This window comes from Asparagus officinalis, chromosome 1 (genome assembly GCF_001876935.1).
Source record: "Asparagus officinalis chromosome 1, Aspof.V1, whole genome shotgun sequence".
In the NCBI taxonomy this organism is placed as follows: Eukaryota; Viridiplantae; Streptophyta; class Magnoliopsida; order Asparagales; family Asparagaceae; genus Asparagus; species Asparagus officinalis.
Window position 1 is genome coordinate 27,202,225 of NC_033794.1, and position 15,437 is coordinate 27,217,661.

Genomic DNA, 15,437 nt, shown 5'->3' on the forward strand with positions numbered 1-15,437 from the left:
TTTCCCGTCGTTACCATCAGTGACAGGATATTTTCCCGTCGTTACCATTAGTTACAGGGATATTTTCCCGTCGTTACCATTAGTTATGGGGATATTTTCCCATCGTTGAAGACTAATTAATGACGGTTGGATACCATCGTAAAAGTCTTCATAATGGGTAATTAGTAACCCATCAACGACGGTGCTTTCCCTTCGTTGATGAACAAAATACGGTTTATAAAACCGTCATTGTAGACTACAAATTTCTAATATACATTAATAATAAATTTTTCATTCATAGGCAACTATCATATTATTCTCAACCAGACACTAAGATTCACAACAAAAATATATTAAAAATACCCAATAATGAATAAGAGGTAAAATAAAAATTCCATTTATTAATAACATCAATAAATAAAATTCCACCATCCTCAAATATTCAATACTAATAATAAGAGTTAATATTGTAATTTTTCCAAAGAAAAATACATGAAACTATCTAAAACAAATTAAAATAAAAGTTTGGGGAAGACACATTCTTTCATCTCTAATCATCGTCAAAAGAAGACTCGAACTACCCCCTCCTAATCTTGCATGGATAGCCTGAAAAATTTAAAAAAAATCACATAATTAAGAAATATCAATTAAGGAAATATTATCTTATTAAGTAAAAATCATATTTTTAGTGCAAGTAGTCAATCATAAAAGTATATAAGAGGTTTTACAAAAAATAATTACCTAGTCCTGCACACGTTCTCGAGTTTGAGGAGTCAATGAAGGTGATTGCCTAAAAAAAAGTTCTTGCATAGCTTTCACTTGTGACTCCAACTCAGACATCCTTTGTTGTTGTTGCTCCTGCTCATCTAAGCGTTGTTGAAGCATCTGGTTCTTTCTCTTTTCTTCTATAACCCGTGCTTCCAGATCAGATCGACTAGGGAGCGGTCCTCTCAAATCTTTCAAAGTAGTCCCGCCACCAAATACAGTGATGTGACCATGAGATTGCTTCCCCCAGATTTTCTCAACTATCTCAATGTCAGAAAGTGAAGGGTTTGCTTGTTTGACTTGAACAATTTCATCCTATAAAAATTAAATTCATATGTTAGTACTATATAATGCATCATTATCAAACTTAAACACATATTCTACTTACATATTTATCTTGATCCCCATTTTCTAGTGTTTCATTAGCTTTCTTTCGAGTTTCATGAAACATTTTTGCCACATCAGGTGGATTTCCTGACTTGCCACCCTTATTCAAATATTAAATACAAATGAGTACAACATCAAACTAATAAACAAAGTAGTTATAAATAAATAGGAAATTAGTTTTGAATGTATATACCAATTCCCACGCAATTTGTCTAAAGGATTTGCTGCCCGTGTGATGGAGCATCTTTCTTTTGCCTCTGTTAAGTGTATTTTATTGGCTTGCTTTCTATACATCAAGATTAAAAGATAATTTTAATAATCCAACAATATACATGGAACAAAATTAATAAAATTAGGAGATTAATACCTGAAATCTTGAAGAAAAATAATGTTCCTTAACTAGCCAATCCCAGTCATCAACACTCACTTCTGTAGGTTTATTTCTAAGTGCAACTTGCAATAAATTTTCTTTCACATATTTCCTGTGCATGTCACCACGCCACTTATTCCACAAATCGCGCAAGTGTCTCATTACTGACTCTCTCTTTTGCTCCATGTCATCAGCATCAAATTTATCCTATATCAAATTTGAATCAAAATTTAATTTATAAGAATTAAAAACCAATTGATAAAAATTAATTTTCAATGTACCTTAATGGATGCCCACATATGATCTTTATTTTGCTGTGGTATTTTGGCCCAATTCTCAACAGCTACTGGGCAAATATTTCTATCTCGAATAATAATTCCAAGATATCGTGAAAATTCTGGTTCAATAGCTCTATTCTGATAAAAAGTAATGATTTTTTTCTCCCCATGTGACAAATTATTCAACTTTAGACACTTATTACTACCACGAGGTGGATTTTTCTTCCTTTGAGAATTATCAGCTGCATACATCATATCATATGTTACAAACAAGATATAGTTAAAGTAATTGATAAAAATATTTCTTCTTGTAATTAATAAAGAATATACCTTCTTGTCGAGATTCATTTAGTATTGCATCATCACTTTGCACTCGATGATTATCTGATTCTGCAAAAATTGAGCAATTATTAATCCAATCATAAAAAATAAATTGAAAGATAAAAACAAATAATAATAAATTTTAAGTCTCATCAACCTGCAGAATCATCATTCTCTTCATTGTTAGTATTTGCACTTCTCCTGCGATTTTGTGCAAAATTCTCCTCTTCAAAGTTTTCTGAATCAGCGCTAAAATTTGCATCCATATTTTGATCTTGTGTTGGATTTTGAATATTCAAGTTCATGTCATGACAAGTACGGAGTTGTTCCCTTCTTAATGAATTTTCTGCAATTGCTTGAAGTCGCTTCCTAATTAATGACCTGGGTGCTAGAAATTGTGCCTTTTTGCTTTTGGAAGTGACTTCTTGAGTTTTCATTTTCCTGCTATGAAAAGGAATTTAAGTATTACACACTATGTATGAAACAAATATCAAAAGAGAAATGAATAAAAGAAGAAGATATCACGAAGGACAAGCATAACAATAAATACATAATACACTAATGTAGAAGCACTTGCTGCAATGTCAAAGCCACATCCAAAATATGAAGAAAAGAACATCATATGTCTAAAAAAGGAATAGTTATAGTGAAGATACAACTTAAATTTTATCTCAATAACACAATATCATTTGTGTTCTATTCTTTAATTAAAGCGTTCTAATTCTCTGCTTGAGTCTTTTTCCTCTTTTTTGAAGTTGAGACCGAATTTACAATAATTGGATCAATATCACTCCTTCTCAAATTGATATAATCATCTTCCAATGATGTTGATGCAATAGCCTGAGCATCAAATGATTCATCTTGCAAATAAGCTTCAACTCCATCGTCTGTTATCTCACAATCATCTGTATCTGGTGGCATATCATAGGAATCACGGGGTTGTGCTTTAAGAACTACATGCCAACCTTCATTGGCAATATCCTCAACATAAAAAACTTGTGATGCTTGGCCAGCAAGTATAAAGTGGTCATTCGTCTTTAGCAAGTGTCGGCAGTTAATACTGATAAATCCATATTTGTCTTCTTTCAAAGCGGTCCCTTTTCCTTTGCCGTGCACATCCCACCATTTACAACGAAATAGAACAACCTTTCTTCTACCAGGATACTCTAATTCGACAACTTCAACCAAAGCACCATAATAATCTATATCTCCACCATCACCAGCATCACCAACAACTGCAACCCCACTACTTTGAGTTGACAAACAATTATCTCGACTTTCTGTATGAAATCGATGTCCATTTATGACAAATCCAGTAAAACATTTAACAATCTTACTTGGACCACGAGATAGTGAAAGTAAGTCATCATCTTCTCGATAACTCTGATAAACCTAAACAAAACCAAAATATGATCAAGTCATGGAACATGTAATAAAATGAACCAATCAAGATATTTAAAAAATAAGGCAAGATATATACGTACTAGAGATTGGAACCACTCGATAAAGTTCTTATCCCAATCTTTATCATCATAGTGATTTGTGGGTTCTCTCACGAATTCATTGTAGTCCCTACATTAAAATATCATAAATATGATTAACGTTGACTAACTATAGTAAATTTATTAGTAGAATCTTAAACTTTAGTGACTTACTCAATGTGTGGTTGCACTTCATCACAGTTCTTTAGAACATAAATATGAGCTTGCAACCACTCACGTTCATCAAGGTAGCGGGTGGTGGCAGCACCCAATGCCCGCCCACTATGTCTGAATATAGATAGATGTGCTTCATGACATTCTCTATTGTCATCTTCATAATTTCTTTCAAGGCGATTAAACTTTGTCTCGAAGCCTTTTAGATATCTTGAGCAAAGTGTCATGCATTCATCTGCTATATATCCTTCAGCAATTGACCCTTCTGGACGTGCCCTATTTCTGATATATGACTTATAAGTATAAAGCTGACGCTCCACTAGGTACATCCATCGAAATCGAACAGGCCCTCCAAGTATGGCTTCAGATGCTAAATGAACTACTAAATGCAGCATAACATCAAAAATTGAAGGTGGAAAAATATTCTCAAGCTTACATAATGTAAGTGGAATCTGCTCGTCAATTTTCTTTAGTTCATCCACCCTTAATGTTTTGGCACATAATATAGTGAAGAAAATAGAAAGTTCAATAATTGGTTCACACACTTTTGCAGGAAGAAGGCCACGAATCGATACAGGAATCAAGCGCTGCAAAAGAACGTGACAGTCATGACTCTTTAACCCCAAAATCTTACGCTCTTTAAGGTTTACACATTGAGAAATATTAGAAGAAAATCCATCTGGAACTTTTAACTCCTTTAGAAATCGACAAAATTTGCTTTGCTCTTATTGGGATAAAGTATAACAAGCTGCTGGCATCACAAGTTTATCTCCTCTCTGGATTAGATGTAACTTCGGTTTTAAACTCATTGCTTGTAAATCGAGACGGGCTTTGATATTATCCTTTGTCTTTCCTTTAATGTTCATGATTGTTCCCAGCAGACTATCACAAATATTCTTCTCAATATGCATGACATCTAAATTATGTCGCAATAAGAGAGTTCTCCAATATGGCAAATCAAAAAAAATACTTTTTTTATTCCAATTATCTCCCCGTCTTTCGTGTGATATTTTAATTTTCTTCTCTGGATGATTAGTCAAGGTGATCCCTATAAGATCTTCCACCTACTTAAGGATGTCATCTCCTGTCAGCTTCGGCGCTGCATAACCTCTCTCCCTAGTGCAATCAAATGATTTCTTATCCTTTCTCCAACTGTGATTTTCATCAAGATAGCGATGATGCCCCATATAGCTCTGCTTGCCTCCATATTTTAACCTGATAGAGTGAGTGTGCTTATTACAACAAGGACATGCTAATTTTCCCTTAGTGCTCCATCCAGATAAATTTGCATAAGCAGGAAAATCATTAATAGTCCAAATTAGTGCTGCACGTAAAATGAAATTCTGTCTCAGAGATACATCATATGTTCGAACGCCTGAGGCCCACAACTCCTTTAGTTCTTCTATCAATGGTTGTAAGTAGGTGTCAATAGCATCTCCAGGACCAGTTGGACCAGGAATGAGCATAGATAAAATAAAATTAGATTGCTTCATGCACATCCATGGTGGTAAGTTATATGGTACAAGTAAAACGGGCCATATGCTATAAGAAACTTTTGAATTTGTGAAAGGTTGGAAACCATCACTTGCAAGACCGAGCCTAACATTTCGGGGCTCTTCGGCAAAGCTTTCATGTAGCTCATTAAAGTTTTTCCAAGCCTTAGAGTCAGCTGGATGCCTCATCACTCCGTCCTCAACTTGTCTTTCATGGTGCCATCTCATATCAGAAGCTGTCTTCGAAGACATGTAAAGCCTTTGCAATCGTGGCTTAAGAGGAAAATATCGCAATGTCTTTTGTGGTATTTTTTTACCATTTGCCTTTCGCTTGATCTCTTTTCCATGTTTATCAAGTTTCCATCTAGAAGCACCACATCTCTGACACGTATCAAGATCTTCTTCATTTTTCCAAAACAGCATGCAAGAGAATGGACACGAATCAATTTTTTCATATGATAGGCCGAGGTCTCGGATTAATTTTTTGGCCACGTCATACGAATTAGGTAGTGTTGATTCCCCTGGCAATAGCTCCTCATTCAAAAACTGGAGCAACATTAAGAATGATTTATTACTCCACCTATTTAGGCTCTTTATGTGAAGTAGTTTCACTAAAGAAGATAACTTTGAACATTTAGAGCCTTCATACAAAGGTTTCTCGGAGTCACCTAAAAGACTGTAGAATTGTTTTGCATGTCCATCTGGTTCCTGCTCAAGAATATCCTGACTCGACGTGGCATCAGGTGCAACAACGCCAGTTGAATTATGAAATAAATCTCCAATCATTTCTTGCATTTCATCGTCACTCTGGCTTTCTTCTATCATTTCTTCTTGTTCTTCATCAAACTCCGAAATGGACTCACCCTGTCTTTCGCCGTGATGACACCAAAATCTGTAGTTTTTAATAATTCCATGAATAATCAAGTGGGTCTTTACCGACTCACGATTACCAGACTTCACATTGCTGCATTTAATACATGGACATCGAATTTCAAAGTCTTCATCCTTTTCATTAAAACTATCCAACAGCTTCTCATATGCATAGTCCAAAAACTGATCAACCCCTTCTTTATATTTTGGATCAAGTCTATCATCATCTACTAGGTCCATCCAATCTTTATTCGGCGCCATTTCAAGCTATGTACTAAAATTTCCTGAAATATATTTCAACCACTTCAAAAACTAAACACAAATAAATGCTTAATTTTATGTAGAGACTCATATGTTCAGATATATGGTCATTCTAATGCAAAGAAGTTAACCTATATATGGTGTCATTCAGAAAGTATTTATTTATGCAATTATAGGGTCAATTTAAAGGCAAAAATACTACCATATAACAAATTAGTAAATAGAACAAATTAGTAAAAAAAAAACTCATTTTCCTTTCAAAGCACATGTGACATAGGAACTATGATTATAACTAACAAAATAACTTGTTAATGGAAAGTGGTATGTCCAAGCTTGACAAGTACGTCTGAATAGCTAAAGAAATAATCATTTGAAATTCATTTTACTTAAAGTAAATACCACACATGTATAGGGTATATAATTGCAACATGTATATGGTACTTTAAGGCAAAGTGCAAAGTAGGGGAAACTGTAGGTAATTGAGTGCAATTAAACAAAACAGTGTTTGAGTGCAAATTAAACCAAACAAGAATCCCTAATATTTCTAAAAATGGAAAGATTCCTTCAATTAGAGCCCACACTGACTGGCTTAGGATCCACGCTCTGAAAAGACCTGTGGCCAACTGATGAGTAGCTTACAACGGAGGAAAAAAGCAATGTGCAAATATAAGTGACACTATTAGAGTAGAACACGGAAAAGGCCAAAACAACAGCAATCACCAGCAATGAACGATAACTATAGTTAAGCAATATGCATACATAATCTGAATAATTCACCGCATCCTATTAGTCACTGAGGCCTGGCTTTGGTCAAAGGAATGGGTTGGACAATGAGTGATCCAAAGTCTTAAGTCTGGCTTATACACAACTTGTTTGACGACACTATTACTTAACTAAAGAACCACTTATGTAACAGAGAAAAATAAAATTTACTATCCTAAATCTTTTGTTTGCATGAGTAAATCAATGTCTTTCTCATATGAAATATAACATATGTTTCCTAACTAGTGATAATTATGGAAATTTTCCCAGAGGTGGTTTCCAATGTCTTTATTATCTCCAGCATGTAGGGACCTTCAATGACCAGTCTCCATTTCTCCAGAAAATGGACTCCAACAATTGGAAACTTTCTGATGAACCTACACTACTGGATCTAGCGTAACAGCATATTCTGAGACTGCAATTTATATATTTATTCTGAAATAAAGTTGAGATTATACCATAAAACTATTACAGGAGAGTATGGACAAGCCTTCATCTATCTCCATGGTGACATCAAACTTTTTCAGATGGGAGGAATAGAAAACATTGAAAGATTCCTTTGGTACTGACCCCACACTGTTTGAGTGCAAATTAAACCAAACAAGAATCCCTAATATTTCTAAAAATACCCTCACAATCATATCAATAACTAGTATTTATTTTAGAACTGGATAACACTTTGCATCCATTGATGAAAATGCTCTATATCATGTACCTATAGGAACAATTGATGAAAAATACCCTATACTGAATGTCTGTAAATAGTCTATAACTTCCATCAAATCTTTTTGTTTGTCTTCGGTGATTTTTGGATTAGTATTCAGGCTTTTCTACTTAATCAAAGCTCCCTGTATTAAAAATCTAGACCATCACAGACAAGAAACACATTAAATCAAAACGTACCAAAGTCCCACCATCTAAAGCACATAACACAGCATGATATCAAAAGTCCCAAATCCAAATTTCTCAGCTTTTATCAAAAGCCCTAGCCACAATCTCAAAAGCCCCTACGATAACCAAAATCCTAAAAAATCGCAGTCTCACCTTGAGAATCCTAGTTCGGTCCCTGCTGTCAAGGAGAGCTTTCTCTCTAGCCAAAGGAAGAAGAGTCCTCCGAAGCTCGTCGGCTCAAAGGAAGAAGAGTCCTCCGAAGCTCGTCGGCTCTGGGAACTCCGGCGACGCTGGGGCGGCGAGAGACATTGGGTCGGGGACGCTGGAGCAGCGGCGGCGCTCAGATGATTAACACGATGAAGGTGACGGTGGTTATTAGCAAGACGACGATAACAGCGGCGCTGAGTTTGGGGATTATTTTTAATTTAGGGTTTAATTAATATGGAGGCGGCGATTATTAGTAATAGGTTAAATTTTGTAGGGTTTAATTTATAGTAACGACGGTATTAGTTTTGCAGGATTAAATTTATAACCAAAATCAAATTTTTTTTCAGGGTTTAATTTCAGGTTTCGGGTTGTACTCGGGGCTTTGGGGATTTTGGTTGTGGGTTTTGTTAATTAATAGTAATAGGTTAATCTATAAGTCCTATTATGATTAGGAATAGCATCAATGAAGGTAATGAACCCCTTCATCTTTAAGGAGACCCAATAACGACGGTATTAGGATCAAATTAACGAAGAGATTGGAAAGCCGTTATCCCATCTCACATCTTTCTACTAATATTTGTAATCACTTGACGAAGGCTTTAAAACCCGTCGTTATTACATGCACATTAATGACGGTCAACTAGTCCCTTCACTAATTTTGGTCGTTAAATACAGGATTTCTTGTAGTGACTTCAACCTCAAACTCCCACTGACAATGTGTCAGCATTGCATATAATGCTTGGTAGACAACATCATGTTTCTAGCCCCGATAGTCTTCATGACTCATGAGACCACGTTAGCACCGCCATGCCTCCAATCGCTTCTCATTTAATGCTGAGGTTATCCCTCCTCTAGTCACCAACCGACACCTGTAAAGTAGATGCTGACGTAACCACCATCGTATACTTCTTCACTGCCATCCTGTGCTCGGCCATAATGACGGTTCTGCCCACCATTAGTATAAATAGAGGTACTATTCTAACATAGAGGGGACTTTTGATCTCTGACCTGAGTTCTCTAATCTTATGCTATCTTAAACAATTCTACTACATTAAAGAACTCATGTAGTTCTTTATTTTCCCACTCAAGTTCACCAGCTGACTTGATCATCGGACGAACCACGGGGGAATCAAGCCCTGTCTACTCATGAACTATTACTTGTGCGGGCTTTAGCTGCTCAACTCAGAAATGAATATTTAGGGAAGGAACCAGCCCACCATCAACCCCATCCTATCACCTATGATATAATTGATAGTTTGATCACTTAACATCAACAGTTTTTGGATGTCTCTGAAGATGTTGATGTTAAGTGATCAAACAGTCAATTATATCGTAGGTGATAGGAAGCAACCCCTCATCAACCTCATCCACGGAGACATCTGATAAAAACTATTGATGTTAAGTTATCAAACAGTCAATTATATCGTAGGTGATAGGATGAGGTTGATGAGGGGCCGCTTCTTTCCCTGAATATTTGTTTCCGAGTTGAGTGGCTGAAGCCTGCACAAGTAATAGTTTATGAGAGGACGGGGCTTGATTCCTCCATGGTTCCTCCGAAGATCAAGTCAGCTGATGAACTTGAGTAGGGAAATGAAGAACTGCGTGAGTTCTTTAATGTATTGGAATTGCTTAAGATAGCATAAGATTAGAGAACTCAAATCAGAGATCAAAAGTCCCCTCTATGTTTGTTAAGGGACATATCTGTTCTACGAATATATGATTTAATGAGTCAGCATCTCAACCAACCCAACAAGCTGACACCCCAGTGTCGGCACGAGAAGCAGTGATAATTGACATGAGAGATCTTGACCTCCCAGATAAGTCGGCATCTTTATATCGACTCAAGAGATGGTTATTAGCTGAGACGAGATGACATTCCAACCAATCGGACAAACTGACACTCCTGAGTTGACACGAAAGGCGGTGTTGGTCGACACGAGAGTCAGCAACTCAAAGATACAACCCTATGGGCTTTGCTTCTCGACGAAGCTAAAGGATTGCCCTTATCTCAAATTTGTCAGCACATGTGTCACTTCTCAATATTGTTTAATCTTTGATGATCATCATTATGTCTCCATCCTCAATAGTCTCAAAGACTTGTCGGCTGCTGGCTCCTAATATTGCCGAAGTGATCTCCCGCCACTCACAAACCAACACGTGTGGAGCAAATAATGACTTATTTTCCAACTCACTCCTCCTTACTGCCTCACTACCGTCTTACTACATACCCATGAAGTGACCAACTTACCATCAGCACCCCCCATAAATGTAGATGCTATTCACTATAGCTAAAGGTTCATAATCTAAAACCCCAAAGAGAACGCACTACACAAAAACAAGAACACATAGTTCTGTTACTCCACTCAAGCTTAAGTTTATCAACTGAATTGATCATCGGAGGTACCACGGGGGAACTTATCCCCACCCTCTTGCGACTCTTTGTGTGCAGATTGCTCAATCATCCTAAGTCCGAAGTAAGGCATAAAGTTGAAGAAGAAAGCGGTCCCTTGTAAACTATGTGACTTTATTTGGCTGTGTGATATTTAACATCAACAGTTTGGCACCTACCGTAGGGCCTCTTTTCCTTTTTTGAGATAAAATACCTGACTTCAGACTTAGGATGATTGAGCAATCTACACACAAAGAGTCGTAAGAGGACGGGATTAAGTTCCCCCATGGTACCTTCGATGATCAAGTCAGTTGATGAACTTGAGCTTGAGTGGAGTTTAAGGGAAAGTCACGTAGTTTGTAAGGGGCCACTTTCTTCTTCGACTTTATGCCTGACTTCAGACTTAGGATGATTGAGCAATCTGTACACAAAGAGTCGTAAGAGGGCGTGGATAAGTTCTCCGTACCTCCGACGATCAAGTCAGTTGATGAACTTGAGCTTGAGTGGATAACAGAATTATGTGTTCTTGATTTTGTATAATGCGTGCTCTTGGGGTTTTTAGATTGTGAACCTTTAGCTATAGTGAATAGCATCTGTATTTATAGGGGATGCCGAGGGCAAGTTGGTAACTTCATGGGTATGCAGTAAGATGGTAGTGAGGCGGTGAGGAGGAGTGAGTTGGAAAATAAGTCATCATTTGCTCTACACGTATTGATTTGTGAGTGGTGGGAGATCACTTTGGCAGCATTAGGAGCCAGCAGCCAACAAGTCTTTAAGACTGTTAAGAACGGAGACATAATGATGATCATCAAAGGTTAAACAATGTTGAGAAGTGACACATGTGCTGACACATTTGAGATAAGGGCAATCCTTTAGCTTCATCGAGAAGCAAAGCCCATAGGGTCGTACCTTCGAGTTACTATCTCTCATGTCGACCGACACCTCCTTTTGCATCGACTCAGGAGTGTCAACCTGTCTGACTGGTTGGAATGTCGTCTCATCTTAGCTAATAATCTTCTCTTGAGTTGATATAAAGAAGTCGACTCGTCTGGAAGGTCAGGATCTCTCATGTCAAATGTAACTGCTTCTCGCACCGAAACTAGGGTGTCGGCTTGTTGGGCTGGTTAAGATGCTGACTCATCAAACCATATATTCATGAAAAAGATATATCCCATAACAGTTAGCCCCTTTTGCTTAAATTTGGCTTGAGCCGAATTCGAGTGAAATAAAGATAATCAAAGGACATAATAGGAGAAGAGACGGATTCATTTAAAGAACCATACTATATGGCGTCAGCGGGCATCATTATAACTATAGCAGGGCTGCTCTCCTGGCAGATTACGGGCTCTTCGAGGTAAAAGAGAGTGGGCGTGCTTCGTCTTTCGTGAGAATTTTGAATTCCGAGGATAGATCCTAACTATAAGAGGTAATTGAATCTAATGGCTCGAATTTTGATAGTTGTAAAGACAGAGTTTCTTTTTATTCATATATAAAATCACCATACGCCACTATCATCCTTTCAAATTCTCTTCTAAGTAACTGTTCCTCTTCTTCTTTAATCTTTCTTGCCTTCTTTCTCGTTCTTCCTGCCAACTATCCTTCTGTCCCTCTATGGCTTTAGAAGCGGTTGATCGTCGGGATTTTCTAGAAAATATTCATTCCAAAGTGACCTTGTCCCAATTGAGGATGATGTCTAAGAAGTTTGATATCCCTACAGCATATGAACTACTCCTTCTGATGAGTTCGGAGGTTGTTTTCAACCATGGACCTGAACGACATCCTCTCTACTTGAGACATTTGGATTGCGGTTTAAGTTTACCTCTACCTCCCTTTCTGAAGCAACTATTTGAGACGTTAGGAGTCTCGCCTACGCAGATGAAACCGAATACCATAGCCGTTGCTATGGCATTCGTGGTTATATGCCATTGGTTGGCAATAAGACCAACTCTGAAGATCTTTGTTCATTTGGTGGCCGTGAAGGTAAATCAAAAGGAGCACCATTATCACTTTCAAATGATAGGAAAGTTTAAAATGATCGTAGATCTTACAGATCCGTACAATGATTAGAAGGAGAAGTTTGTGTGGGTGATCGTGGATGATTTGGATATGCGTAGCTCCGAATGGCCCAAGATAAGTTTCTCCTCGCCAAAAACAAAATCAAGCTGCCACCGATTACAAATCAGGAGGAAACAAATAAGACCTCGGATCCAAAGTATTGTGCGTATCATAAGAAGGTCCATCATCCAACCAAGAATTGTTGTATTCTGAAGAACAACTGTAGGCTGTCTAAAAATCACAATAGATCGTTCACCCCTATCAGACTTCAACTGATAGTTTTGACTAAGGAGGTTACAATCAGACGACTTTCTTGTTAACAAAGGAAAGCTGCAATCAGAGAATTCTCCTATGGATCAAGAAGAGATTACAAGGCAATGATTTCTTCAAACCAAGAAGCAGAATTCGTCCTTGCAATTGAAACACAAGTAATTTCCAATGTTAACGCAATCACTACATCCGCGGTTCTACAGTCGTTGTAAACGCAGCTCTACAGCCGCTGCCAACACAGCTCCATACTGCTGCAAACGCAGCTCTACAGTCACTGCCAACATAGCTCCATACCGCTGCAAATGCAACTCTACAGCCACTGCCAACGCAGTTTCATATCGCTGAAAACGTGACCCCAGATACTGCGTTTAGATGCATGATCATACCCAAAACGCAAGTCAAGACGTTGACTCGTTCAAACGCGATCCATACGGTTTTGAGAGAACCGCTGTTCACCCACGATCTGGGGAGTGGTTTAAGTGGGTTGTTATACCCGATTAATAGGGCGACTAAACCCCCATATAGGCGCGGATTATGGGGGCAGTTACACCTCTAATTCCCCTATAAATATCAACAAACTCATCGGATTTTGGGGATCAGATTCTAGAGAGGAGAAAATCAGGAGGCAACAACCTTTAACAACTGAAGATTTTCAGATACTAGATACTTGGCTTCTCAACCGAAATATTTTCGGTTCAAACAACTCTTTTTCACCAGAGTTCATCACTCGCTCTGAGTTACAAAGCTCGTCAAGAGTTCTTGATCAGTTCAACCACACAAGTCAGCTGTTCCAACGAATTGAGATATTCGAATAGTCAACGGAGAGCAAATTCAACGCGAGCATTCGAAAGAGGAACTCCATCGCCACCGTGAAGAACCTGGAATTAAACAAAGGGGAGAATCCAGATCATTCTCCTCTCTTTTATAATCAGGAAATCCAATTGTAACCGAGATTAAAGGAATACAAATCAATTTTCCTTTATTTTTTTACTTCAAATTTTCCACCAAACAACAACATTCAAGCCTTGGTTGATATCAGTGTCATAACAACAAAACAAGCCAAATGAGAACGGTGAAGACTCCGACAAGTATAAAAGTGTAAACTGCTTCTCCCTTTCCTTCGACGGGCATACGAAGTTAAATTGCTTCCCTTATTTCCAATAATGGGAAGTTCTTAGAGAATATTACTCTTGGTATTCTTAAGGATAACCCGACATAGGTAGTTCCTAGAGAATACTACGCATGATATTCTTAAGGATAACCCGAGATCAGCTGATTATTCAAGATGAAGACCAGTCATCTGAATAATTCATTCTTAATCATGATAAAAAATAATTAAGAACCTCATTGTGACTATTTAATCATTTCCAAGATGATTAAAAACCCCCACTGTGACTTTTCGAACACTCATTCATTGAGATGAGATTCAATAATTTTATCGGGTCAATCTTCCCTCATGAAACTCCCACGGTGTAATCGTGGAGTGCTTGATGACTCACGGTCCTCCACTACAAAACCCTTACTGATCAAATTAATTCAATAACTCCATCGCCACCGCGAAGAACCCAAAATTAAACAAAGGGGAGAATCCAGATCATTCTCCTCTCTTTTGTAATCAGGAAATCCAATTGTAACCGAGATTAAAGGAATACAGATCAATTTTCCTTCATTTTTTTTACTTTAAATTTTCCACCAAACAAAATATGGCGACTCTGCTGGGGACAAACTTCTCTGACGAAGAAGTGTTGGCGTAATATGATGTCCATCTCGCTGGAACGACTGTGGAAACTCTCGTTGTAGAGTTTGATCAAGCCAAGTACGAGGAAGCTCTTTTCTCTGGATCGCTTAGCCCCAAGGCTAGGCGCAACGTCCGAAAGATCTCTAAAGAGATCAAACCTGTTGCTAAAAAGCCGAAGAAAGCCCTATCCTTTGGCCGGAATTCGTCAAACAGCCTCTCCTCCAAAGGAGTGGGCTTAGCCTCTGCTGAACTCATCCAACAAGTTGAACGATCTATGTCTGCATCAACACAACGTGCTACGGGTCATAAGCGACCTATAGAAGAAGCAAACTCTATAAACGCCAATGACGTTACCGCAAAGGCTCTGAAACAAGCCAAGAAGAACGCCGCTCGAAGACGGAGAAGATCCATCCGACGTGTGCATCTTCGAGAAAACTGATCCCTGGTTTAATGCAAGGATTGCGTTTTTGAGGATCTGTCCAAACATTGCGTTCCAACTCCAGAACGTGTACTCCGCGGCAATGAGCCCAACTATGAACCTCGGGTGATACAGCTTAAATGCGATCGTCAGTGGTGCATTGTTCATCCAAAACACGGCGCTGCTAAAGATAAACACGCACTTCATGAGTGCGTCCAAATAAAACATGACCCTAAGGGGTCTGTTTCATCAATTAAACGCAGGCCAAAGCCTAGTGTTTACAAATCACAACGCAACCCTCACGTTTTGACTCTAGAATGCGATGTGG

The 15,437-nt window shown here is 38.0% G+C and overlaps 2 protein-coding genes and 1 long non-coding RNA gene across 3 annotated transcripts; all 3 read right to left on the reverse strand.

The window, feature by feature from the left end:
• LOC109842077 lies at positions 878-1,192 on the reverse strand. Its single transcript, XR_002247292.1, has 2 exons — positions 1,133-1,192; positions 878-1,059 (listed from the first exon to the last, which is right to left on the reverse strand). It is a non-coding gene; the product is annotated as an uncharacterized LOC109842077 (long non-coding RNA).
• On the reverse strand, positions 1,403-2,574 carry LOC109832514. Its single transcript, XM_020399867.1, has 5 exons — positions 2,258-2,574; positions 2,110-2,169; positions 1,783-2,021; positions 1,499-1,708; positions 1,403-1,417 (listed from the first exon to the last, which is right to left on the reverse strand). The coding sequence occupies exons 1-5, from the start codon at positions 2,535-2,537 to the stop codon at positions 1,403-1,405; spliced, it is 804 nt and encodes a 267-aa protein (XP_020255456.1). The 5' UTR covers positions 2,538-2,574.
• Positions 4,820-6,379, reverse strand: LOC109832522. The gene has a single exon (XM_020399875.1). It carries the CDS (start codon positions 6,377-6,379, stop codon positions 4,820-4,822), a length of 1,560 nt encoding a protein of 519 aa, XP_020255464.1.